This window comes from Chrysochloris asiatica, unplaced genomic scaffold (assembly GCF_000296735.1).
Source record: "Chrysochloris asiatica unplaced genomic scaffold, ChrAsi1.0 scaffold00054, whole genome shotgun sequence".
NCBI classification, from domain to species: Eukaryota; Metazoa; Chordata; class Mammalia; order Afrosoricida; family Chrysochloridae; genus Chrysochloris; species Chrysochloris asiatica.
Genome location: NW_006408572.1, coordinates 4,650,255 through 4,677,618, shown reverse-complemented (window position 1 = coordinate 4,677,618; position 27,364 = coordinate 4,650,255). Strand labels below are relative to the sequence as shown.

At 47.3% G+C, this 27,364-nt stretch overlaps 2 protein-coding genes across 4 annotated transcripts in view; both read left to right on the top strand.

The window, feature by feature from the left end:
- The window catches only part of TRPV1 (transient receptor potential cation channel, subfamily V, member 1), a 31,610-nt gene extending 20,281 nt beyond the window's left edge, over positions 1-11,329 (top strand). Inside the window, exons 12-15 of one of the 2 annotated variants that reach the window (XM_006863264.1) lie at positions 3,065-3,387; positions 4,987-5,114; positions 5,674-5,789; positions 11,155-11,329. In XM_006863264.1, the coding sequence (XP_006863326.1) occupies positions 3,065-3,387; positions 4,987-5,114; positions 5,674-5,789; positions 11,155-11,327 (740 nt within the window). In that variant the 3' untranslated portion in view covers positions 11,328-11,329. The remainder of the gene's footprint in view (positions 1-3,064; positions 3,388-4,986; positions 5,115-5,673; positions 5,790-11,154) is intronic. The other variant, XM_006863265.1, reaches the window with a different exon arrangement.
- Positions 11,330-20,070: 8,741 nt separating this feature from the next.
- Positions 20,071-27,364, top strand: part of TRPV3 (transient receptor potential cation channel, subfamily V, member 3) — a 32,739-nt gene continuing 25,445 nt past the window's right edge. For both annotated transcript variants that reach the window (XM_006863263.1, XM_006863262.1), the window contains exons 1-3: positions 20,071-20,189; positions 26,139-26,243; positions 26,386-26,472. In XM_006863263.1, the coding sequence (XP_006863325.1) occupies positions 20,071-20,189; positions 26,139-26,243; positions 26,386-26,472 (311 nt within the window). The remainder of the gene's footprint in view (positions 20,190-26,138; positions 26,244-26,385; positions 26,473-27,364) is intronic.

Below are 27,364 nucleotides of genomic sequence, written 5' to 3'. Positions count from 1 at the left end.
TTGGTCCAGTTGTGAGGATTTTCATTTTCTTTACTGCACATCTACCCAATCCACCATCTTGTTTGTTCTTTACATGACCTTAACATTTGTAGTGAGTAAAGGGACAGTTGTTTTCTACAAGCTACCTTAAGTTGGCCATGTTTGGTGTTACCTTAAGATTTGATTCAGGTATGCATTTCTGGCCAGAATATATCATGGAAGTAATGTTGTGTCCTCTTCAGTGTACTACAGCAGGAGTCACATGATGTCTGTTTGCTCCATTTCTTGTAATGTTGACTTTGCTTACTTGGTTTTGGTGTGTTCTTTGAACTTTTTCTACTACAATGTTACTATCGTTCCCTTCTTAATTGATAAGCAACTTATAAGGAGATACTTTGAGATTAAGTAAATGTTCCATTTTTCATCAGACGTTCACTGAATAGTTTTAGCACCTACTAATGATTCTTATTGGGGTCAGTTAGTTCTATGATCTAGCCAAATGATGATTTTTCTAACGACATCATCCAGTCTACATTTATTAGTTGCCATTCTACTGTAAGGAAGCTCTGTACTCTCCGACTCATATTTATAGTGGAATGGTCTCAGGGGTCATTTGTTCATGGATTCTTAACTGTCTGAGGTTTCATCAGTGGGAGCTCTTGTAAGCTGACTGCTGTGTCCTTTAGATAGGTCCAGATAAGTTTTTGTGCTCTTGGTTCTGCTTTGATCCTCATATGTGCTCTGCAGTTACATGGATCAAATGGTGCGCTGCTACCAACCACTACAGTGGAGGGGGTGAGACCCCACGGTGTCTTTGTTGGTGGGAAATAATTCGGCGAATGAATTCACGGAGACTCTCTTTCCATCCAAAGATGTCTCTCTTTGTTGCTCTAAGACCACAGTTTTTATATCGTTTTACTACTTACATAAGTGTTTAATCAATGCTAGTTTCAGAAAATCAGTAATTATTTTCTTTACAACAATAGTCAGGGGATGTGCGTAATCACAGTTTCTTTGAAATATATCAGAAACTTTTAGTTCTATAGTCAAACATCTACATTTAATGATTCTTCTACCATACACTGTTAAGACTACTTATGCTTCACTAGCTACAATAATTGCTTTATTGTGAGGGAAAGGAAAGGACGTAAGTGTGATCACAACATTCTTTTTATTATCTGATTTCAATATATACTATCATAATGTTTCAAGGTAATCATATGTTCCTATGTGATCTTTTCTTATATCCTGTTTTTCTAACTCCTAGTGTTCTAACTATTATCTTCAGTATTGTGTGTGAGTGTTAAGTTAACAATTTATTTCAAACAGGTGAATGCATTGTGGCCAAAATGCTCTGTCAAACATTACCTAAATGTGAATTCTACACAGCTAATTGTAACCTCTATTCTTCTGCCAACTTCTCAGAGCACGACTTTATTAAAACAGGGGTTGGGTATGATTATTAAAACAACATCATTTAGGGGTCTACTATGGAAGCACAAGAAAAACACACATATATATAGATTAAAGCAAGAAATTTAAAGGCTGACTATAAATCTAGCTGGAACAACTCCGAGGGGCTTGCTCCCTTTGAAGCCAATGCCTCCAATCACGGCAGATTCCTTTGGAGTGGGCGTGACAGTGCGCCCTCCCCTATTCTTCCCCTGTAACCTGTTTTAGAACTGTTGTCTGGGACAGAAGGGAAGCACTGACTAGGAGGCACCTAATAGGGACCAGTGTGGGCCCTGGCACCTGCCTCTGAAGGCCCTGAATATCAGCAGCTCTGGGAAGGGACTAGAGCAAGGAGGTTAGTGGGCACTGGAGGTAACTAGGGCATGCAACTAGTATGGAAGTTCCCAGGCTCCAGAACATTTCAGAATGTAAGAGGACATCATTTTACTCTGAGCTGCTCAGCCTCTGTAGTCCTAAGGTGGTTCTGTTCATAGCATTCAAGTTGATGTTGTTGTTGGATGCCTTTGAGTTGATTCCGACTCATAGTGACCCTATGTATAAGAGAACGAAATATGGCCAGGTCCTGTGCAATCAATCCTCACAATTGTTGTCATGTTTGAGCCCATTGTTGTTGCCACTGTGTCTGTTTATCTCATCGAGGGTCTTCTTCTTTTTCACTGGTCCTTCACTTTACTAAGCATCGTGTCCTTCTACGGGGAGTGGTGCTTCCTGACAACACATTCAAAGTGAGAGAGACGAAATCTGTTTATCCTGGCTTCTAAGGAGCATTCTGGTTGTACTTCTTGCAACACAGATGCGTTTGTTCTTCTGACAGTTCATGGTAGTTTCAATATTCCTTGTCAACACCACAGTTCAAATATATTGGCTCTTCTACTCTCTTCCTTATTCATTGTCCAGCTTTTACATGCATTTGAGGTGACTGGAAATAACCATGGGTTGGTCTAGGCACATCTTAGTCCTCAAAGTGGCATCTTCCTCTTTAATCCTTTACAGAGCTCTTTTGCCTAATGCATTATGTCATTTGGTTTCTTGGACTGCTGCTTCCATGAGCATTGATTGTGATCTCCAAGGAAAATGAAGTCTTTGTGACAACTGCTACCTTTTCTCTGCTTCTCATGATGTTATTTATTGGTCCAGTTGTGAGGATTTTCATTTTCTTTACATTGAGATGCAATCCATGCTGAAGGCTGCAGTCTTGGATCTTTATCAGTATGTCCTTCAACTCCTCTTATGTTTAACTGTTTTTTCCATAGATGGTGTTTTTGTTCTTACTGTAACAAAAACAGTATATTATGATATTTTCTGGTAGTTTTGGAGAAGGGGTGTTCCCCACCCCTTAATTTTCACAAAAGCACCTCGTAGTTAAGCAGTGTTTCTGTTGCAGACTCATCCTAGGATGTTGCTGTTGTTATGTGCCATTGAGGCAGTTTTGACTCATAGCGACCCTGTATAGGATTTCCAAGGAGTGGCTGGTGGTTTTGAACCATCAACCTTGTGGTTAAGAGTCCAGTGCTGACTCTACAGCACCACACCTAGGGTAGGGGGTGGTATGTCAGGGAGCCTGAGACCTTAGCTTCTAGCCAACTGTACTCTTCCTGCCCCTGCCCTGTAGCCGTTGTGACACTTATTGAGAACAAGAAAGATAACTCTGTGCTGGCAGAGACCACATTGCACAGATGGCGGGTCCCTGGCTGCCGGACTTCTGATAGCTCTTACAACAGCTTGTACTCCACATGTCTGGAGCTGTTCAAGTTCACCATTGGTATGGGTGACCTGGAGTTCACTGAAAACTACGAATTCAAGCCTGTCTTCATCATCCTGCTGCTGGCCTATGTGATTCTCACCTACATCCTGCTGCTCAACATGCTGATTGCCCTCATGGGAGAGACTGTCAACAAGATCTCACAGGAGAGCAAGAACATCTGGAAGCTTCAGGTGGGTTGATTAGTGGGGTGTGTTCACAGTCAAGAGGATACCAGCTATTCTGTCTACTGCTTTATACAGTTGGGCATATGAGCCCATGCAGAATTTGAGGAAGGGCAGAAAGCCCAGCTAGGCAGGTAAAACCCAGACAGCAACATCTTCCTAGTTTACTCCTCTCTGGCTCCTCTTGCAGGGTTTCCTTGCTGAGTCTCACTTGCGCTTTGCTATAGTGCCAGATTCGTTCAGCTAGTATTCACTGTTTGTCCACTGAATGAACAGTGTTGGAGGGAGGGAGACAGAGGACTGTGCCCCATGGGATGCCCATCTCAGAGGAACTTGATCAATGCTGGGGACCACAAACCAGACTCAGAAGGAACAGTTATTATGGACTGGTTACCTGAGAGTTCTTTTCCTGAGCTACCACCTGTTCTAGAACTCTCTTCCCAGCTACTCCTACTGAAAGTATCATTATATTTGTTATTGTTAGTAGCTATTGAGTTGACTCCAGCTCATGGTGACCCCATGTACAACAGAAGAAAACCTTGTCTGGTTCTGTACCATATTCATGATTGTTGGTGTGCTTAAGTTTATTGTGTGTATTTTGAATGCCTTCTGACTTAATATGGAAGCTCGATTAAAACCTGTCGACCATGGAAGACCCTATTGGTATTTGAAATACCAGTAGCATAGTTTTCAGCATCATAGCAAACTACAAGCTACCACAGTATAACAAACTGTTCCAGGTGTCATTGTTGAGGATCCAATATCATTGGGTCCTCTCAACAATCCTAATGTTGTCAGTTGCCACTGAGTTGGCTGTGACTCATGGCAACCTTATGTATAACAGAATGAAACATAGCCCATTTTGCACCATCTTCATGATTGGTGCTTTGTTTGCATTCATTGTTGAGGCTGTTTTGCCATTTTAACACACTGAAGAGTTCTTTCATTCTTGTTGGCCCTCTATCTTACCAAACACGATGTCCTTGTGTGATGACTGGATCTCCATTTTTTGATGAAGGCACAGAGAATTTAGGTATCTGTATCCAAGATCACACAGCTAGTGAGGAGCAAAGTCAGGATGAAAACCAGGCGGTCTTACTGCCAAGGCCTTTCTCTCAACAACTACATTGTGCTGCTCTTTCATGAAGGCCTAGAGAAGGGTCTAGAGTCTTGGTGTGGTGCTCTAAGATAAGCACTCAACCTTAAGGTCAGTATGAACCACAAGGTCTGTGGTTCAATCTCACCAGCTGCTTCTTAAAAAACCTATACAGGGTCGCTGTGAGTTGGGGCTGATACAATGGCACTTAATAACAACAGCAACAAGGAGGGGTCTGGAGTTGGTTACACCATGTTGTTTATGGAGCTGCCCTGCCCAGACCCAGTAGGCACCATCAGTGTCTGAGAAGGTCTGGAGATGAACTGGCTGATCTCCTTCCATGGGCTATGCACCAGGTGGGCTGTAGGACCAAGCCCTGGAGTCTGGTTCAGAAGCAGCTGGGACTGGGGGAGACCTTGGAGAAACTGATCTTGCTAGCTAGCAGGGGCAGCCAGAGGCAAGCCCTGGATAAGCCCTTTACTGCTCTGCCCTTTATCTGTGTCTTCCCACAGAGAGCCATTACCATCTTGGACACGGAGAAGAGCTTCCTTAAATGTATGAGGAAAGCCTTCCGCTCAGGCAAGCTGCTGCAGGTGGGGTACACACCAGATGGCAAGGATGACTACAGGTGGTGTTTCAGGTATTGCCCAAATAGGAAACAGCATGGGAGCTCTGGGCCTCAACTGTGGGTATGGGTTCCCACCTACAGCCACCCATAGGCACAGAGGCTGTGACTATGTGGACTTACCTGGAGTCAGCTGGGGTTCTAGGGACCATATAGGGCATAGTTGTGAGCATAAGAGGACCCTCCAGGTCCAGCTGTGGCTATAGTAGCTGCTCTAGAGCTCAGCTGTGGGCATAGGCAACCCATCTTAGATCTCAGCTGCTTGGACCAAGGCACGAAACAGTAGAAAATCTGAGGGATTCAAGAGTCACGATGTGATCAAAGTCAGAACCAGGATTCCTGTCTAGATCAGTGTAACTCCTCGCTAATGTTTACAGTCACTGGGTCCCATGCTATGGTCAGAGAATACATCTTCAAGGGTGCTATCTTTCTCTGACTTCCCCTGACGGGCGCTGCCTTCATCTTGATCTATTTATTGGCTTCTTGGTATTGATTTGAAGGGTCAAACCTTTGGCCTGGGAAGTCATGGCTTGTAGGTTGTGAACTCCCCACTCCCGTATCACCCATCTTGTAGGGTGGCGGATGTGAACTGGACCACCTGGAACACCAATGTAGGCATCATCAACGAGGACCCGGGCAACTGCAAGGGCATTAAGCGCACTCTGAGCTTCTCCCTGCGGCCAAACAGAGGTGAGGGTTGAGAAGAGGGGCACTGTGGCATGGATGGGCCTACTTGGCTGGTGACCTGAAGTTGGGTAGGTAAAACCCTGGGGGTCCTCCACTCTTTGCAGACCTTCCTCATCACCACAGAACCTGAGCACTGTACACATCATGTCTTAATTGCCTAATGCTGTGTAACTGAAAGTACCACAAGTGTTTGGGTGCCTTTAAAAAGAACAGAAATTTATTTTCTCATACTTTTGGAAACTAGAAGTTTGAATTCAGAGTGCTGGTAGGGCTAGGCTCTCTCTCTCTTTATTTCTCCACTATGTAGGCAAATTCTTGTCCCTCTCTCTGTTTCTCTCTCTTGACTCTAGAAGAAGATCCTAGACTCTTTCAGCTTCTGTAGCTCGGGGCATTCTGTGGCTTTGATTGACTCCTAGAGGAATCTTCACACAAATCAGAAGAGACTAACTAGGCTTAGGACCCATCCTAATCTGGTATGATTGTATTAACATAATAAAAGAAAACCCCAACTTCTAAGCAGAGTCATATTTACAGGTACATAACTCTTCAGAACACAGTTCAATCCATAACAAGCACCAAATATCTACCATATGTCTGCACTCTGTCATGGGTATTTTGTATGCTCTTACACACGTCTGCATAACTGACCATTCCATATGCTCATGCAAGCCAGCTCTGCCCAGCACCCCTGACCCACGCACCTGTTCTCAGTGCTCCAGAGGAAGTAGCTTGCCCTACATTCAGCCACCTGGGGTGGACAGTCTTCTTGTGGGCTCTGCTGCCTCCTCTTCTTTGTCCCTCCCTGTCCCCATGCCTACATTCATACGTCTGTGAGGCTATCTGAATACAAACAGGTACACGTAAACACTTATGTGTGCACTCCAGGCAAGCAAGAGAGGAAGCAAAAAAGGAGAGTGGAGGTTACGTTTTGAGTAGCACAACTTTGAAGACAGTTACTTCAGAAAAAAAAAAATCATTTAGCAATAAATAGTAAACACTTCCAGTATGGCATAATAGGATAAACACTGGACTGCTAACCAAAGGTTGGTGCCTTAAACCTACCAACTGCTACTTGGAAACCCTATACAGGGTCGCTATGAGTTGGAATCAACTCGATAGGAATTGACAACAACAACAGTAATTATTTAACAGCAGACAGTAAATTAAAGATCTAATTGATGACCTTAAATTTTACCTTAAAGATGAAGCAAAAATAGTTTATATTTAACAAGTTTTGAGCTATAATGATACCTTTTCGCTAATTTTTTAAAAAAGCTTTTATTGTGAATTGAATGAAAGTTTACAGGGCACATCATCAGTTTTACATTCAACAAATCGTATACAATGTTTCTTTACAATGATTATAATCCCCTCCACGATCCACAGCGAGATGGATTGGCCAAATGGCAGCATCGATGGACTCAAGCGTGGCAACAATAGTGAGGATGGCCCAGGATAGGGCAGTGTTTTGTTCTGTGCATAAGATTGCTACAAGTTGGTACCAACTCCACGGCACCTAACAACAACAACAACAATGTACCATCAGTTAACAGTATTTCTCTCTATTCATTTTAGCTCATTTAAAACCTCACAGGCATATATAATAATTTACACCACCAAAGGGCACATTCTGCAAGTCTGCCTCCTAGCCACCAGCACCAAGTCCCTCTCTTTCCATAATAAGTCCAGAGTCCTCAGCTGCTCTGTCTCTCTCCATGTCCCCATCCCTGCCTCCATCTCTGGTATCACTGCTTCTCTGGATAAGGTCCCACATTCTGCTTGTGCTCTTCTCCCTTGATGGTCGTAGGGTCCTCTGTTTCTGGACTGTAAGGTTAATTACTCCCCCATAACTTTTCACTAATTCTTAAAATGAGCAAAGAATTTTGTCAGTCGTTCATCTTTAATATTTGATATCATTTCGTAGAGAAGCTCGTATTTTTATTTGATGTACTAAAACAACTTTGTTGAGGTATAATTTACATGTAATAAAATGTACACATTTCAAATGTACAGTTTATTGAGTTTTGACAAACGCATACACTCAGGCAATCACTGGATCAATCAAGATATGCAACATTTCCATCGTGCCAGAAACTTCCCTCTTGTTTCTTTAGAATTCCATTCTCTCCATCTCAGGTAACTATTAGTCTGATTTATATTATTATAGATTTGTTTTACCTCAGCATTTATATATCTGAAAATGTCTTTATTTCATCCTCATATTTATAATAACTGCTTTGACTTTTTTGTCTGCTAAGTGTCACATTGGGACCATCTAGGGGTCATTGCCTACTGACTTTTGTTTTCTTGACAACGGGAAACACTTTATTTTCTTTGTATGTCTAGCAATTTTTAATAGTAAATTGAACAATTGTCGGCGATACATTGTAGAGATTCTGGATTCTGACATCTTCCTTTATAGAGTATTGATTTTCTTTTTTCGAATTGGCAGTTAATGAAGAGTCACCTTGAACTTGTACAGGCTTAGCTTTAAACTTGTTATGGTGGATGTGTAGAAACCTCAAGATGTTTTCCAAGTCCTTTAAATCTGTGGTACTGAATCTGTACACTCCATAGCCACTGAAGATCTTGTTGTTAAGTGCTGTCGAGTCAGTTCCGATTCATAGCGACCCTATACAGGGCTTCCAAGGAGCGGTTAGTTGGTTTGAACAGCTGACCTTGCGGTTAGCAGTCCAGCGCTTATTCCACAGTGCCACACCAGGACTCTGAAGATCTTATTAGGCCTTGTTTTTTGGCTTTCTGAGAGTATGTGCAGAGTAGGCCTAATTCGAGGCACAGCCTTTACTCTTATATGGGGTCTTTCTACTATCTTGGCTGTATCATCAGGGTCTTAAAAGAGTGTTAAGAAGGTCTCTCCACTGTGACTGGGCTGGACTTCAGTATCCCCCAGTACTGCTCAACCTTGGAGTCTATGTTCCACTTTCAACCCTAGAGCAGCCTCAGCACTCTCTGATAACCTTCAGACAGTTTCACCTTGTGCCAGCACAGCCCAACTCTCAGGCAAGAACTTGTGGGGATTTCTGCCCAAAGACTTCTGAGTCTTCACTACCACAGCTCTCTTCTTCCTCTTCTGCCCCCAAAATTCGAACTGCTTCATATTTCCAAAATGCTAGTCTCTTCATCCTCAGTTTAGAGAAACTGCCATGCTCTTCCTGGACTCCAGATCACTGCCCCACAGCTGGGGAGATCATCCTTCTGCAGGGAGTCTGGGAGATTCTGGAGCTCACCTCGTGAGTTTCACTTGTCTTGGGGGTTGTAGTTTTTCTGTTGTCCTGCACCTGAAAAAAAAAAAAAAGGAACCCCTGATGTAGCACTGTAGGATTAGTGCTGGACTGCGAAGTACAAGGATGGTGGTTCAAGCCCACCAGCTGTTCCTCAGAAACCATATACAGGGTCTCTATGAGCCGGAACCTACTCGATGGCACTTTACAACAAGAGCACCTGAAACTGCTATACGTACTTTGTCCAGTTTTGTGGTTACTTACAGCAGGCTGACTAGTCCAGTACTAGTTATTTCATCATAACTAGAAGTAGAAATCTATTTTATTAAGAGGCTCAAGGTCTTCATCTGCTTTCCTGTGGGCCTCCTGCAATCTTGTGAGTTTTCCCACAAATTTCATTGGAAGTCCTCCATGTGTTATGTTAAAATACTTATTAACTACATTTTTTTCAATTGCTAGCTGGTCTAACTTTGCCACAGAGCCATTCAAAGAAGGCTTTGCATGTAATTTGAACAGTTTTCTGATATCACTCTTGATTGTTTCATAAAATTTCATATCTTTCATAAGATTTGATGTTTCATTTTGTACACATTATGCTTGCATGAGATTGTTGGCTGTTACAACATTGCACAGTCCCTGTGAGATTAATAAATACATAAAGATATTGGTCCTGTGGCAGGGATACATACATTTGTGTTAACTGGGATGGGGGTCAAAGGATGGATGGTGTGGCGCTGTGGGTTGATGCATTGGATTGCAAGGTTGGTTTGAACAGTAAGATAGGAGTTCAAACTCACCAGTTGCTCCTTGGAAATCCTATATAGGGTCACTATGAATTGGAACTGACTCGATGACACTTAACAGCAACAGAAACAACTAGTGAATATTTCCTGTGGATTTTGCTTTCTTGCCCAACTTTGTAACTGAAAATTCTAATAATTTTTGCTCAAAATGTATCAATAGTTAGTGTGGTGCTGTGGGCTAATGCACTGAACTGCAATGTTGATTTGAATTGTAAGGCGGGCGGTTCAAACTCACTAGTCGCTCCTCAGAAACCCTATATAAGGTCAGACCCCACTCTACAGCACTTAACGACAACAAGAAGAAGTCATATAATAAAGACTTCTCCCCAGCCATGTAGCGCATGTGATTGGAAGGAGGTGAGGGAAATCGTGAAAGAATGGTCAGGAAGGAAAGTGGTCGGTAGAGGAGCTAGGGAGCTAGAGAGACTTGTGGGAAATTGGCATGGGAGCCCCATACCTTCTTTGAGAGCCCTGGAGCTGGGGCTGAGCCAAACAATCCCTGAGGCAAGGTGTCCCCACCACCGAAACAACCAGTAGATGGTATTCCAGTGGCTACCTGACCTATCTCCCCATGGGGCCCTTATACCTCTATGCCCACGGGATCCTCCTTCAACAGTTGGTGCCCAGTGACAGACTGGGGCTGGAGCCCAGGCTAGTGTTGAAATTGCAGCCTGCTGAAGCACTTCCTGGAGCTAGAGAATTCAGCTGGGATAGTCACCCTGGGGCCAGTCTCTGGCATTCCTGATACCTTTGAGATGTGGCCAGTGTCAGGCCCCAGGTTTGGGTGTTGGGGTCTTGATTCTAGTCTGTGGCTGAACGGTGAGAGCTGACATTCCAAAGGCATCCAACCCATGGTGACCATCCAGAGGGCTCCGCTTCCTGGGCTCTGGAAAATGGAGTGGAGAAGATGGTGTGTGTGACAACTGTGTCCTCACGGAGCTTCCTGGGGTTTCAGGTGACATCTGAGGCCATTCAAGGCCCAGTATCTCCCTGGTCCCTTGGTTGGCCCGGGGCTCCCAGGCCTGGCTCTTTGGCTGGTGTTCATCACTCTGTGGGGACCTGCTCTCTCTCCCACTGGGCACGAAGGAAATGGAGGTTGAGAGAGGCAAGTGGTAGACTCTGGTGAGGGAGGGTAAGAAGCTGCCAGAGTGGAGGAGCTCCTTGAGTAGCTGAGGGAAAGAGGAAGTTGTACTCATCCTTGTGTCACAGGAAGCGCCCAACCTGCCGGGGTGGGGGGCGTCCTTCTATCTTGAGATTTGTGAGGCTAAGAAGTAAGTGCTTGTTTTACTGCATTCAAGGCAATAATGTTGTTTTGCCCTTCAGTTTCAGGGAGAAACTGGAAGAACTTTGCCCTGGTTCCCCTTTTAAGAGACACAAGTACTCGAGAAAGGCCCACTGCCCAGCCTGAGGAGGTCCATCTGAGGCACTTTGCTGGGTCCCTGAAGCCAGAAGATGCTGAGGTCTTCAGGGATTCTGCTGCTTTCCAGGAGAAGTGAGGGCCCCCTGCCCCAACCTAGAGTACCACACAAGGAATACTCTTAATGCTGGGGCTTAAACTACCTCCTGGCTCCCAGGGCTCTGTCTCTAGCCTCAGGCTATGAGGGGGTAGAGTGAGGCTGGGGCCTTATAGTCCTTCCTCCTTGGAAATTGGAAGAGATATGCATCCAATCTCACTGCCCCTGAGTGAATCTCCCGACAGGAAATTATATTGCTTTCAAATTTCTATTGGCTTTATTAAGCAGGGTGAATGATAAGCCTCTACTTAGACATGTGTTATGCCCTTGTTTTCTTTGGCTTGATCTTACTGGGAGTAAAAATAAATTAAATGCAGGGAAGCACCTTTTAGAATCAAATTCAACCTTTGATGTCACATGTGAAAGCCCCTTCTCTGTGTATTATGCTTAGTCTCTGATGGTGACATCATCGTCTACTCCCCAAAGAAGGTGGGGAGGAAGGTGGGCCCATTCTCAGTGCTGCCAGAGTAAGTTTACTTTACAGTAAAGGAGTGACTTTAGCCTTCTGTGTGATACATTATCGTTCCAAAAGGATGAGCTCCATTGCTATTCAAATAAAAGTGTAGAGCTATGTCCCAAAGCTCGTGGAATGACTTCTTAGTGACCTTCCATTTGTAACAGCCGCTGCTCCTCTGCAACGGCCCCACATCCATCCAATAAATATATGTGTCTATTAAGTGTGAACTTTTACCAGGCATTGGACTGGCTTTGTGTGATCTCTGTGTGTGCATGTGTGTACTGGTCTGTATGTGTACTACTCCATGTGGCCAGGAGTCTCTGGTCACTAGTTGTTACTCATGAGTAAGGACACTCCCTCACATATAAACCTACTATAGTCAGCAAGCTATGGCCCATGGGCCAAATTTAACTTACCCTCTGTATTTGTAAATAAAGTTTTATTGGAACATAATCATGCTCATTTGTTCAGCCTGCGACTGCTTTCACCTTACAATGGCCGAATTGTGTGTGTTGAACAGAGACCAAATAGCCTCCTAAAGAGAAGATATGTTTATTATTTGATCCTTTACAGAAAAGTTTGCTGATTCTTGCTTTATGAGGTGGTGGTGGTGTGCCGTCCAGTCGGTTTTGCCTCATAGAGACCCTGTATAGGGTTTCGGAGGCTGTAAATCTTTATGAGAGCAGAAAGCCTCACCTGTTTCCCACAAAGCAACTGGTAGATTGGAGCTGCTGACCTTGCAGTTAGAAACAACTAGTTCACCACTTTGTGGAGAAAAACTTTAAAGAAACAAATAATCCAGATAACAGAGCTGTTCCAGACATTGGCTGGATAGTGTTCATGTTTGTGGATTGAGCTGCTTAGGCATGGGATTGCCAGACACTGGTACACAAAAGGATAGATGATGCTGGCCAAGGCCAGGGTTATGACCCTGAGGTGAGAGGTATATCTAGAGGAAGCACCTGACCTCTCTTCTTCCATCTTTTCCAGCATGACATCACCTCCACACCTGAGGAACCCATGGGCCAGTTGATAAGGTGTCCTTGTGTGAAGTGAGCCATGGCCACTATACTGGGAAGCCATATTGACCACCAGAAAGTACAGGGTCTTTATACAAAGCACCTGATGAGTATGATCACCTTCAAGCCTCAGACCAGCCCCATGGAGTAACCATCATTAGCTCCACTTCATAGATGAGAAAACCTAGGCCCAGACAGCTAGTAAGGTTGCACAAACAGTAAATAGTCTTGCCTGGATCTGACCTCAGTCTGGCTCCAAAATCCAATTCTTTGTAGGCTGTGGGCAGAAAACCGTATGCCAGCCTGCCCCTGGTCAAAGGGAGATGTGAGGACTGCTCGATTCCTGATGTAGGCCTGGTCACCTGGAGCCCTCTGCTTCCCTAGAGGGCATGCTCTGCCATGACCCCTGGTGGACCCCTTGTTTCTGAAGGTCACACTCAGAAAATGCTGTGAGGTGACACAAGTTTCTGTCGATAGGTCAGAGAGCTGAAAAGAATCCTGTGGCTGTTCTTTGGTAAAATAAATAATGTGTAAACCTGGGGTTGTTTAAAGAAAGACATACGTATAACTGACATGTTATTGTCCCCCCTGTCTCTTATCTCGTTATCCCTCTCTGCCACCATCACCTGGAGGCAGGATGAGCCAGGTATTTGGAGGGACACTGCTCAGTCCTCCTAGCACAGGGACCCCTATGGCTTGCCAGGACCCAGTGGGACCATTTCCTAGAGTGGGCCCTGTCTAACCAGAGGCATGGCTACTATGCTGCTCTTAGCCCAGCTCCCCTTCCCAGCCTCACTCCTTATTGTACCGAGTCAGGCATTTCCTGGAGCAAGTCAAGAGCCACAGAAACCCTCTCTCCCCACTCCAACTAGGGGAGAACAGATGGGCCTGTCTCCTGGGCCTGGGTGTCTGTAGTGTTTAGAAGGGTGGGGAGGGACTGCCCACTTGTTGTATCCTCCTGTAAGAGTGTCCAGCAGTCAGGAGGACATTATGCAGGCAGACAGACACATGAACTGATCATGGTCACCACTCTGACCTCAGTCTAGTGAGGTGGGGTACATTTAAAGGATGATGGCCACGCTAACACGTCTAGGGGCTCCTGACATCCTGGTTTCTGGGAGTCTGGAGGGGGTAGAAATTGCCAGAGGCTGCCCTTTCCTCTCCTGGCCCTCACACTGTCCCAGGTCCTGCCTGTCTCCCCTTGCTGTTTTCATCCATACATACCAATCCATTTGAAATATATTGTTCATGGGACTTAAGAACCCCAGTGGTGCAGTGGGGTAAGTATTGGGCTGCAGACTACAAGACTGGAGGCTAAAACCCACCAGTCACTCTGTGGGACAAAGATGAGACAATCTTCTCCTAAAAAGGTTTAGTCTTAGAAAGGTTGTTATGAGTTGAAATCGACTTTGTGGGGATTTTGTTGTTGCTGTTCCTCGCATTGCTGTCTACTTAGGGTGTCTGGTTCGTCCCGAGAGCCCAGGACCCCTCAGAGTGAAGAACAGCCTGTTAGGGCTCCATGTTTCAAGGCACAGGAGCAGCTGGGACAGCGCACTAATGGGCACTGACATGGGGCCAAGCCTTGGTAAGGGAGGTGGTATTTCTGGTTCCACACTCCTGGGACTGAGCCATGGAGACCTCAACCACAGGACATGAGTTTCATCCAGGAAAGCATCATTGGGGTCTGGACAGACAGAGACACTGCCTTTGGTTTGGGGGTGCTGGATCCTGCCTGGCCACGTTGGTGACAGCAGTCCCACTGGGTCTCAGTTCATGTGCCATTTGAGACTGGCCTGCTCAGCCCTTGTAACTAAGGAGTCAGGGCTGGCCCGGTGTTTTCACAGTTCCCTGTCACCACGGAACAAAGGTCAGCGTCATCAGGCTGGGGCCTGTCTGTGGCCTCCTGCAGCTCCATCTCTGATTGCTCCACCCAAATCATACGCTGCTTCTAGTTTTGTCACCCTTCCTTGAGCACGCTAGGGTCCCTTGTCTGTATAGATTGCCCAAGTCCAGTTCAAATCACCCTCTTCCTGGAATGTACCCTCCTCCACAGTTAAACAAACAAAACAAAATTGGTTGCCATTGAGTTGACCCTAATTCATGGCAACCCATGTGTGTGCGAGGAGAACTGCGCTCCACAGGGTGTTTAGTGATGATGGAGTTTTTGGAAGTAGATTGTCAGGTCTGTCTTCTGAGGTACTTCTGGATGGATTCGAACCTCTAAGCTCTTGCTGGTTGTCACACTCATCATTTGCACCCCAGGGACTCCTCCCATCAGCCTGTTGTTGTTGTTAATTGCCATAGAGTTGGTTCTAAACTACTACCCTCGTCCCTCCCACCTGCCAATTAAAGGGACTTTCTTTTGCCTTGGGGGTCTGAGCCCTTTCTGTCCTTATAACCTGCCTGGTAGGGTTCTAGTCTCTGCTGAGTCCCTCTCCCCTCAGGCCTTGAAGGTGGAGACTATCTTCTCCTGTTCTGTACCCCTCATTCCACCCCTGCTTCCCACGGTGAGCTTTCATGAAATGGAATTGGATCCACACCAACCCGAGGGGCTGGAGTGCAGCTTCCATGTGCTTTGGGGGTTGCCAGTGGCTCTACTATGTCGGGTGACCTGGATCCTGCTCCCATTCACAGGAGAGGTTCCTCCCCTGGCTCTGTGCTGGGCACAGAGGGAGACCATGGGGCTTTTTAACTAGTCCCAGCTTCTTCTCTGAGACACATACTTAAATACTTCAACTCAAGGCAAAATTTGGCACTGAAATTTGGCAGCAGCCTCAGCCATAGCTGCAGATAGTCAGAAGCAAGCTAGGAGGGACGAGGGGGTGAGTCAGGAGGGGGCAACTGAGCAATGGAGGAAGGACTGTTCTTAACCCAAGGTTGGCCTTTCATGGTAGTTTCAGGCAGAGGGATGGAATTTTGAATTGTGTGATGAGAAGTCGGATACCCTTCAACTTAAACTGCAAACACAGCCTTCTACTCCACCTATAACCAAGCTGTTTGGACCCACACAGCTTTCTGCCCTACCCCAGGGCCTGTTCTCCCCAGGTCTAGAAGCCTGACTCAGCCCCCTGCTTCCTCTCCAGTGCTGGCGGATGGCAGTGATGAGGAATCCAGGGCCTGCATCATCACCTGCACCATCCCTGTCAACAGAGACTTCCAGCTCCTGCCCAGTCCCGTCTCACCCTTGGGAGCAGGTGTGCAATCCCTGGATGATATCAAGACAGGCAGGGCCTCAGCAGCCTTGATCCACCCCCTTCACAAGGCACAAAGCCCCCTCAGGGTACTCTGACCTCAGAGGCAGTTGCTGGGAGGATGAATTGGCATGACAACACCAACACTAACTATGCGCCGTCCCCATTTTTGGGCTCTTTTTGTACCTGGACCTTGTTCTAGCCCTTTATTTGCATTCTTTCATTTAAGTTCTGGGCAACCCTACAAACCCTTTGCCTTCAAGTCAACTGGTAACTGGATTCAGACTCCTACTGAGTCTATAAGGCAGAGTTGAGCTTCCCCATGTGGTTTCCAAGGCCGCAAATCTTCACAGAAGCAGATTGCCACGTTGTTTCTCCTGGGGAGTGGCAGATGGGTTCAAACTGCCAACTTTTTGATGAGCAGCCAAGTGCTTAGCCATTGAGCCACCAGGGCTTCTTGCAACCCTACAAGGTGGGTGATAATGTGCCCATTTCACAGATGAGAAAACTGAGGCCAGCCAAGAGGTGTGAGGTGATCTAACACTAAGGTCTGTGATGGGAAGCACTGAATGAGGACTTGCTCTGTCTCTGAGGGACCTGATTCCAGGACTGACTTTGAAGGACAGATGCTAAATCACAGGGCTGCCTGCCTTGGGGTCAATCAGGCCAGCCCTTGGCTGTGGCCCTACCTCACAGGCATCAGGGCAGAGCACTAAGAACTCCCACAACTATGTTTTCTTGGGTTCCTTACAGCACCCTTGGGAAGCAGGTAGAATGATTCCCATTTCACAGTCGGCCTATGAGTATCACAGGCAAAATAGGGACAAGTTAGGTCCTGCACTTGTGGCCTCACACCTGCCCCATCCTCTGCCTTTCCTCCTGTGGGATGAGGCTGCTGCATGTGGGTGTGAATGGTGACTCACATAGGCACGTGTGTGGGCGGGTGCTGCTGCTCAGGTTGGTGGGTGTGACCTGCCTGGCACTAAAGGCAAGTGGCCCAGCCAGTTCTTTTTCTGACACTTCATTCCAGCCATTCCTCTGCCTGCGATGAGACTTTCTCAGTGCCTCCGCTGTAGTCCTGCTGGGGGGCCACGGGCTTCAGATATGTGGTGATCTCAGAACAAGGGCTGCTTCTGCCACCAGAGCCTTGCTGGGTGAGTCCTTCTGCACAAGCTGATGTGCCCTCCAGAACCTGGGGGAGCCAGATCATGGGCCCCGGGACCTTGGGGCCCTGGCTGTACTCTTCCTTTGCCGATGGGGTTTGTGAGTGACTTGGGAGGGAGCTTGGGCTGGGTAGAGGAGAAAAAGTTAGATGTGTGCTCTTCTCCTTGGAGGTGCTTGAGAACACAGGTTCTGATGGAGCAGAAGGACCACGTCCCCCTGAGTTTGGGGATCCTCCGAAGGGAGAGCATTTCCTGACTGCCAGGGCCAGAGATGGGACTCCTTTTTTCCCAGCAGGCCCCAGGGACTGACATTCAGAGATGGGAGAGTGACAGGGTTCATGATGAGGTGAGGTGGCATCTCATGGATGCTGAACACACAACCACTGGCTCAGGTGGGCTACCTGTAGCCCCTGGGCCTCGATTGTCCCCCAGGAAAGGCCATTTCAGTCAGTATCAGGCTTTGGAAGTTTCAACACCCTGCTTTCCAGGTGGGGAAACTGAATTCCAGAGAGAGGGAGGGCCGGAGCAGCAAGAGAGTCCAGCAGGTGAGAACGCAAGGTTTATGGGTTGACTCAGGGAGCTAATTATAGCTGCTGCAACCCTAGTCCAGAGTTTTCCTGACCCCTTCCTGCCCTGGCTGCCTAGGAGTGGATGGACAAGCAGCTGCCATTGGTCAGGGTTATAGGGCCCTTGGGGATCACTGAGCTCATTTCTCATAGAGGCCAAGGGCCAGGGAGGGATAAGAGACATGGTTTTTAACCGTTTCCTTCATTCTTGATCCAGTCTTCCCTCATAGCCCCACCTACAAGTCTGCCCACAGGTCACTTCAGGATGAGCGGCCCAGTAAAACAGCCCCATCCTCATCCTACTGTGGCTGTGGATATAGACAGGGACCAGAGTTGCTCACTTTGTAGTTTTGAGACCACCTTCGCAAATTTTCCTGCCTCAAGATGCCTATACTTCCTGGATGACTCCTCTCCCACCACTGCTCACTTTTACTGGGAGAAAGGGGCTCTATTCCATCTCCAAGCTTCACTCAAGTCTCTGATGACAGCTCCACCAGATACTTCCTCCAGGAAGCTTTACCACTTGGAGCAGGAGGACCTGACGCCCCACCTCCACCTCATCCAGCTGGGCTCTTCATCTTCCCACCACCACTCCCATATCTCTGAGTGAACACCCCAAGAGTGACTCAAGCTGAGAATGACCCCCATTAAGTGCAGAATCACCTCTTGTCCGCACAACCTTTATTCTTAGCCCAGCTCTTCCTGTAGAGCCAGCCTGCCCCTGCTCTACCCGAAGGGCACCTTTTGGACCACCACATTTTCCTCCTACCCTCTACAACTGCTCTTTCTTTGTTGTTTTTTAGAAGCTTTTTATTGTGAATTGAGTGAAGTTTTTCCGTGAAGATCATCAGTTTTACATTCAACAAACCACGCACCGTGTTTCATTTCAGTGACTTCAATCCCCTCCATGTAACAACAGTTAGCCCCCTTCCTCCCAGTGGTTCCTCTTTCCATTCCACCCTCCTTCCCATCTCTTCTCAACTTTGTCTTTAGGGAAACGCTGCCCGTTTGATCTTGAATGATCGACCATTACGTGGTGAGCATACCTTACTGGTGTTCCTCACCCCGCCCCTGTAATATACCTAGTTACTGTTTGGCTGAAAATTGGACCATGTGGGTAAGTCCAGTTCCAGACCTGAAGGCTGGTTGAGAACTATAGTCTCAGGTTCCTCCAGTTTCTTACTCACCAGTAAGCCCAGTCTTTTTTTTGTTTTTAAATAATTTTGAGTTTTATTCCATATTTTCTCCCACTCTATCTAGGACCTCCCTGTTACCCTCAGAATCAATTACAACTTCAGGTGTTTGATGTCCTCACAACACGGTTGAAACCTGCTCCCAAGCTTCCCACTGGCTTACTCCTTAAAAACATGTTCTCCAGCCACACAAGCTCCATGACACTCATAATTTCCTTGACCTCTGTCCTTTGCTCAGGGTGTCCCTCTGCCTGGATCCTTCATACCATACTGAAGTCTAGAAGTCTACTTCAGTTGCCTTCCTAGTCTCCTCAAGATATAGCCAGCCCCTCGTCCCAGCACCTGCATCTCTGTGCTCCTTTAAGCCCTACAGAGAGCCTGGCCCAAATAAAGTATCAAAGCAGGTCTAGAGGTCTAGAGGGGACTACCTCCTTCACTTTGGAGTTGGGGCTCAGCTGTTGGGTGAGCTGGAAGACAGTGTGGTCTCTGCTGCCTTGTGATTGGTTCATCTACTCCTGGCCCTCAGTGAGAGAAGGGAATTCAAAGTGGGCTGTTTTGGGTAGGCACGAGATGAGAGTGTGCTTGTTGCAAAGATCATGAGGGTGCTGAGAGAGAGCAAAAAACACCAGAGGTGCCGGAAGATAAATTTTCCTGGAGCGTGATGTCTAGAGCAAAGAAAGTGGCAGTCCATTTCTATCAAGGTCAAATCTTTGAGGAGAGCTCTGAACACAAATCTGAGAGCGGCACAGGGAAAGCAAGGCTAAAACTCAGGAATCCATTTGGAGCCGTGGTATTTGCTGGAGATGGTGTCTTGCAAAATAGTTTCTTGTCTTGAGACCAACCAAGAGCATGGAGGGCTCTACCTGGAAGCTCTGCTGGCTCTCCTTGGGCCACAGTAACAGGGTGTGTAGTAGAGAGTGGAGGAAGCTCTGGGGATGGTCTGAGAGGGGTTGACTGCCTGAGTAAATAGTGAGTTCCTTCTCTCTCTCTCTCTCTCTCTCTCTGTGTGTGTGTGTGTGTGTGTGTGTGTGAGAGAGAGAGAGAGAGAGAGATATGGCCAGATGGTATCTGAAGTCAGTTGAAGCTTATCTGTACCCTTTCCACCTGAGTATCTGCCTTGGAATTGTTTTTCAGCCATGAATGCCCACCCCAAGGAGATGGTGCCCCTCATGGGCAGGAGAGCTGTGGCCCCCAGTGGGAACCCTGCCATCCTACAGGAGAAGAGGCCTACTGAGCTCACCCCTACCAAGAAGAGGTAGGACAGGCAGGCTTGGGGTTGGGCTTTGTGCTGCGGGGCCACAGGAGGGATCCCTGGCCTGGGGTGGACCTGAGACTCTCATTCTCAATTAGAATAGCCTGGTGCCTGTGTCTTTATGGGGGCTGAGCAGAGGAGGTCAGTCTGACCAGCACAATGAATGAGGCTTCCTTGGAGGACTCAGGAGAACAGTTAGGCAGGAATGGCCAGGAAGGTCCTTGGAGGAGGTGAGACATTGCTAAGCCATCCCTGAGATGAGCAGCACAAAGGTGGGTGGAAGATCCAGGTGATCAAGGGACTCCACTGGCTAAGTTTTTCCCCTACACCAAGAGCTCATGTTATTGTGTGTTTATCCAGGTTACTCAAGGCTTTAGCTGCACCTGTGTAATGGGGACACCAACAAGGATGGTAGATAATTAGGATCAAGTTGACAAAGTGCTCAGCGCAGTGGCTGGCACTTGGTCAGTACTCATCACATGTTAATGTCATTGTTGGTTTTGTTGTCTCATCATTGTTAATCCCTGGAGGCTGGGCAGGGCAGGGATGGTTATCTGCACTTTACAACTGAGGGGCAGGGAAGGGACTTCTGTAGGGTCACATGTCCTTTCCATTGTAGATATCTCCATCCTTCTGTAGATTCTGTGCCCCTCAACTCGAAGCTCCTCCCACCCCAGCTGTGGTCCTCTTGGGCTTTGGTTGGACTCCCTAGTCCAGGATGGCTTATTTTCCTTGTCTCCCCTGCCAGGGCCCAGAGGTGAGCTTGATGTTTTACCTTCTGTCTGGTAATTTTGAGTAATTATCACTAATGTCTCCTAAGCATCAGGCCTGGACTCAGGTAGACCTAACCCCTACCTCCTTCCTGGGAGCCTTGGTCTGCTTTTCCGTGAGGAGACAGTTGCCCTGGGTGCAACTTGCTGACCCTCAGTTCCCAGTTGGCGCCAGGTGTTCCATCTCTGGAACACAGAGAAGAATGACCATCTCTGCTCACAGTCTGATGAGGGGTCTCTGAAGAGAATGTGGGAAGTGACCAGAGCATGGGTAAACTAGGAGGAAGGGGGCTGAAGAGGCGTGGGTTATCCCATGGGCAATGTTGAGGCACTTATGGGAGGAGATGGTAGTAAGTGGATGTTGGCAGTGGAAGGAAAAGAAAGGGCATCCTGGGCAGAAGGATGTGGGAGTAAATGCTCAGGGCAAAGGCTGGTAAGGAGTCCAGTGTAGCTGAAGAGTTAGTTGGGTAGGTGTAAGAGTCTGGTTGAGATTGAATCTTGGAGGGTCAGTTAAAGAGGTTGGACAATGCTAAGGGTAATCCATGGAAGGATTTTCTACAAGAGAGAGGACATAGATAGACTTACATTTTGGAAAGGTTGTTCTAGGTGGATGATGGTAGGGAAGCTGATGGGAAGTCTAGGTGACTGAGGTCTAGGCCCAGGTGGTCCAGGATGAAGAGAAAGGAACAGATCAGTGAGGTATTAGGCTTGTGGGGTCTTCAGAATCACTCTGGAAGGGGAGGGAAAAAAGAGGAGCCAAGAGATATCCCATTTTTTCCTGGCAGAAGAACCTGGAGGGATGGTGGGGCTGTGTCTGACGTCAGAGGAGAAGGAGCAAGGTCAGGAGGAAAGTGCCAGGTTCAGGTATGACATATTGAGTGAGAAGTGCTGAGGGACATCTAAGTGGAGGTGTCCAGACAGTACTGGCTGGAGCACAGGAGAGAAAACTGGGTGGAGATGGTGATCAGACAGGCCAACCTAGGTCTGGGGGCTTTGCCCAGGTAAGGACAGAGATATCCCTGAGCGAAGCCATCAAGGACCTTCTTCTCTATCTCTCTTCTCCCTTCCCCTCCTGCTGTCATAGAGGAGGTTTGGGTCAGGTTGAGGATTGAAGACAAGGATCCAGGAAAATCCCTGGTTCTTCCTGCAGCAACACTGCTTTTGTTTTCTAAGCCAAAGGTGGTACGGTGTGACCTTGTCTCAGAGTCTCTCTGAAGTAGTGGCCTCCTCCTTCCAAAAGGCTGCCCGAGGTTCCTTACAAGTCCATGTTTCCTCAGACCTCAAAGGTTTTGGCATCTCCCTGAGAACAGAGTGTAGTACTCATCCTGGGGAAGAGAGAATTTGCTTGCAATGAAAAGAGAAACTATTATGAATAAATAAAGAGTGAAATGCTGACTACTAAGAGACTATATACCAAGGGTGGGGTCAAAGGCATTAAGAAGTTTGCATTGGGGAGAGATTTTGGATCTGGGGGCTTTTCCTGAACTGTCAGTCCATTCCATGTGAGTAGATGTCACTGCTGATTCCTTACTGGGTCCTGGGTGATGCCTACCTGAAGATGGCTATGGAGGAACTAGCACTGTGGAGTTAAGAGCACATGGGCATTTCTTGGAACAATGCTGGTGGCCACACAAGCCTCCTTACAGCCCATGGGGTTGTTTGGAGATTGTTCTTTGCCTTCAAAGGGACAGAAATGCAGAGGAAATGGTGCAGAGCTGTCTCTCACCTGAGTTAACAATACCCAGATGGCGCCCTCTGCTCTGGGCCAAAGGTAGGAATAAACAAACAGCCATCTGCTGTCTGTTGAGAGCCCAGGCTGTCATGTGGCCTAGACCTTAACAGATAATCATGATGGTGGGTGAGATGTGGCGTTTGTTGAGGCAAGTAGGTCAGTCTTCAGTCCCAGAGTTAGGTCCTTCTCCATCAACTGAGGTTCTCCCCAGTCCAACTCTCGTCTCTCTTAGTCTTTCATTCTGTAAGACCTTCTTACTTCTTCCTCAAACACAGCCCTTACCTTCCTGAGACAGAGATGTTTTCATGCTGCTCTCTCAACCTCCAGTGCTTTTCCCCAACTCTTACCACAGGCTCACTTCAATACTCACATCAAATAGTACCTGCACAGAGCACCAGAACCTTGCCTGCTCCCTGCCCTAAACTGGAAGTACTTTCCCTCCCCCTGAGCTCCATAACCCAACCCTTCTCTGAAGAGGTTGGCACAGTTATTGGGAATATATCCTAATTCTAGTTGAAATCTCTGAGGACAGGACCCTGAAAAGAATTATCTCTTGAGCAAGTGGGCAAGAGACAGAGAGTCAATGAAGAAGTGGGCAAGAGACAGAGAGAAGGAATGAATAAGAGAGTGAGGCCATAGCCCAGTGGCTCAGCACAGCCCCTCAGCCTGAGGACAGAATCCACAGTGAGGAAATGCTTCTTACCCTCTCAGTCTCCAGGCCTAGAATGGAGAGATGCCTTCACGACATGGTTTTCTGCAGTGTGCTTCAGGTCTGGGGAAGAGATAAGAAAAGAGAAACAGTGATATGTAAAGAAGGAGGGCAATGCTGGACCCTAAGGATATAGGCACTGACGGTAGAATTGGAGGCCCCAAAAAGTCTGGATTGGGGAGAGATATTTGAACCTTCTGGGAATAGGTCTTGAGAAGGTAGGGAGATGAAGGAGAAACAAAGGACTCATACTGAGCTTCCGGAAAAGAGAGTGGGATTTAGGAGATGTGAGGGTTTTAGGCAACTGAGAGTTCAGTAGAAGTCACTTGAGAAATATAACCTACCCACAGTATTTGAAGTTTAAAGTTGTGTTGGTCTCTCTTTATTCTGTCCATCCACCTCTTCATTTAGTTAGCTGTCTATGCACCGGACTACTTATTCTCTATCCATCTACCCATCTACCCCTCTATTCCTCTCTCCCTCCCTTTTTCCTTCATTCCTTCCTCCCTCCTTCCATTCACATGTCCATCTAGCTGATACCATTCTTACTTCCGTTCATTTAGCTTTTCACTCACCACCTTTCCATCATTCTATTTATCCATTCATTGACGTCTTCTGAGTGTTGGGTTGTGGGGAATCAAGGATGATGCACTGGTGGTTCTTGCCACTGAGGAGCTTACAGACAACGGGGAGTGAGTGTACTGTTCAGAGTAAAGGAAGGGATGGCTGCACCGCATTTGTCCTGTCTAACCCTTGGAGCCAGTCCATTGGAACAACGGCTCTATGAGAGTAGTGATTTTGCCCAATTGTTCACCCAGCTCCTAGAACAGTGTCTGACACATAGCAGCTACTCAATAAATATTTGTTGAGTAGTGGATCCCAGATAGATAAGCTGAGGGGCAGGGAAGGTGAAAGATCAACTTCAGGTATGGAGATTGGGGCTGAGCCAGGAGATGCATTTAAAGCTCCTGTGTCAAAGCTGTGTGGTGTGGTGGGAACCTTTTTGAGATGGCAGTTCTGGACCACTGTGGGGTGAATGGAACAGTGATCAAACTGGAAGACCTCTGATGCTCACTTTAGGTGGACAGTCCACAAGTGGATGATCCTGGAGCTTCCTTGATTTCATACTGTAGACCATCAAAATCATTTAGTCCAACCATTCGTTTTCCATCCAAGTGAGGCCACTTGGCCCAGAGACAGTAAATGACCATCTGGGGTCACAAAGCAAGTAGAGACTGATCCAGACTAGAGCTCAGGCATTAGGCTTCCCAGTCTAGAGTTTGCTCCTCCCTTTTTTTTTTTTTTTTTCTCTTTTGGAAGAAGGATTTGATTTTAGGTCAGATTAGAAGACTTCCTGTGATGGGCAAGAAGGTGAGGTCAATGAGTCACCCACACTGCCCATACCCCACTTGTGCCCCATTTCTAGATTAGCTCTGAACCTTCCAGGCTTTGCTGTACCTAAAGGATAGGAGAGGGATTCCCCAGGTCATCCCAGTCCTCCCCTCATGCCACACCCTGGAAAGTGGCTACATCAGGTGGCCTCCCTCCGTGGTGAACTCCTGGAGCTGGTTTGGCTGGAAGCAGATCCAGCAGGTTGAGGTGAGACAGCTGCTTGTGTTGTGGTGTGAACTGTGAATCTGAACATCCAGGGCCACATTCTCTGACTGACTTTGCTTTTATTCTTCTGGATGACTATGGATAAGCTGCCTCCCCATTTTGGGTTTCAGTTTCCTCATCTGTAGAATGAGACCATGATCCTTCTCCTATTTCCCTCCCTTCCAGTCTGAAGTTCCAACCCTAATAGGGCTGGGACTGCACGTTAGGAGTTGTTCTGTGGCCTTGTGAGGAGGGGAGGGAGGATGCTGGGCCATTGGGACCTGGAAGGAAGGTAGGTGGCAAAGGTGCCTAGGAGCCCTGTGTTCCTGGAGAGAGGCCTGGTTGGCCAGGAGGCCTTGTTTCCAGGGCCAGGTCTGAGGGAAACATTCTTCACATTTATTGAGCATCTACTTTGTGAGGGTCCAGCAGTTGTGAGAGTCAAGTGTTGGTGGACTAGAAGTTGCCCTCAGCCGAGTGCTCACCACTTGCTTGTCATGAGAGGCCCATGTGCCTGTGTGGTTGTGGTTTGAAAAGGCAGGCATGTCTGCTTTTGTGGATGTGTCTGAATGTGCCCTGTCTTTCCCTGAAGGCAGGGATAGGGAGTTCTGTTCTCGATGTTTCTTGCCTCTCAAGGGGCAGAGAGAGAGTCTCTCCCTCACAGGGTCCAGGCCAGGCAGCAGGTAACAGGCCTCAGGTCCTCATGGAAAGGCTTTTCTGAGAAGATGACATTCAGTAGTCTGACGGAAGAGAGGGAGCAGGCCTTGAGGAACCCTTTGCACCTGGAGGGGACAGCTGCAGAGAGGGAAGTCCTCTTTAGGGTATCAGGCTACCCCTACTAGGCCCCTGGGTTCATCTTCCCATGATTTATAGGAGTAAGAGCCACCCAGATTCAGGTTCAGGCTCTGCCACCTGCCATCTGTGTGACCTTGGTAAGTTGCTTCTTGCTTGTCTGAGCTTCCAAATGCCCGTCTGTGAATGTGGGTGATAACGGAATGACCCGCCCAGAGACGATGGCATGAGGCCATGTGGACGAGTCCATCGGGTGCTCATGGCTGCAGTGCAGGAGTCATGAATGCACAATTACAGGTCACCCAGGCAGACAGACCACACCCCACTCTAATGGCCTTGCTTGGGTGTCTCTCCAGTGCACACTTCTTTTTGGAGATAGAAGGGTTTGAACCTAACCCCACTGTCAACAAGACCTCACCCCCTGTCTTCTCCAAGCCCATGGATTCCAACATCCGTCAGTGGTGAGTACCAGCCCTGGGTCGAGATCCCAGCTCCAGGACGAGGAGGCCGAGGCCCCAAGTGGGTGGCCCGGTCTGGCTGTGAGTTGCCAGCATTGCCCACTTTTAAATGGCTCCTCTCTCTTTCCTCTCTTCACACTCCCAGCATCTCTGGCAACTGTGATGACATGGACTCCCCTCAGTCTCCCCAAGATGACGTGACAGAGACCCCGTCCAATCCCAACAGCCCAAGGTAAGCCTGGCCTTGCCCTGCCTCCCAGTGTCCCATCAAGGGGTGCTGTCAGAGGGATCCCCTCAGGATCCTATGTAGTTATATGCTGTGGAGTTGGTTCCGACTCATAGTGACCCTGTACAGGGTTTCTGAGTCTGTAAATCTTTACGGGAGTAGAAAGTCTCATCTTTCTTCTGTGGAACAGCTGGTAGTTTCGAACTGCTGACCGTGAGATTAGCAGCCCGATTCGTAACCACTACGCTACCAGAGCTCCTTCAGGACCCTATAGGAAAGAGAAAAAAGTTACCATCCCTTGGAGGGGTGCGGGTGAGGAAATTTTTTGGGTGGTGAGGGAGAATGTGTATGTTGTTGTTGTTGTTAAGTGCCTTTGAGTCAGTTCCGACCCATAGTGACCCTGTATAGGGTTTCCAAGGGACAACTGGTGAGCTTGAACCACCAACCATGCAGCTCAAACCAACTTTGCAGTCCAGCCCATTAACCCACAGCACTCTACCAGGAATGTGTATAAAACCCTATAAATCATTAACATTAAAAGAATAATAGTCAGAAACAGAATGAAGATTACAGCATTTATGCTTTCTCATGAGTTAAATTTGCATAATTATATAAGTGAAAAATACATGCTTATTACCCAAGGGCAAAGTTCAGTAGGGTTAGGAAAGAAGGCGGAATGGAGACAGGACACACAGGGAGGAATGTTACTTTGTGGTGACTGCATTCAATAAGAAGAAACAACATGTGTATGATTTGTTGTATGGAAAACCGATCTGCTCTGTGAACCTTCATCCAATTCACAATAAAAAGTAAAAAAACCAACAACCATTCTTATAAAGAGAGTGCTGGTGGTGCAGTAGGATAAGCACTGAACTGCTAACCACAGGTTGGCAGTTCA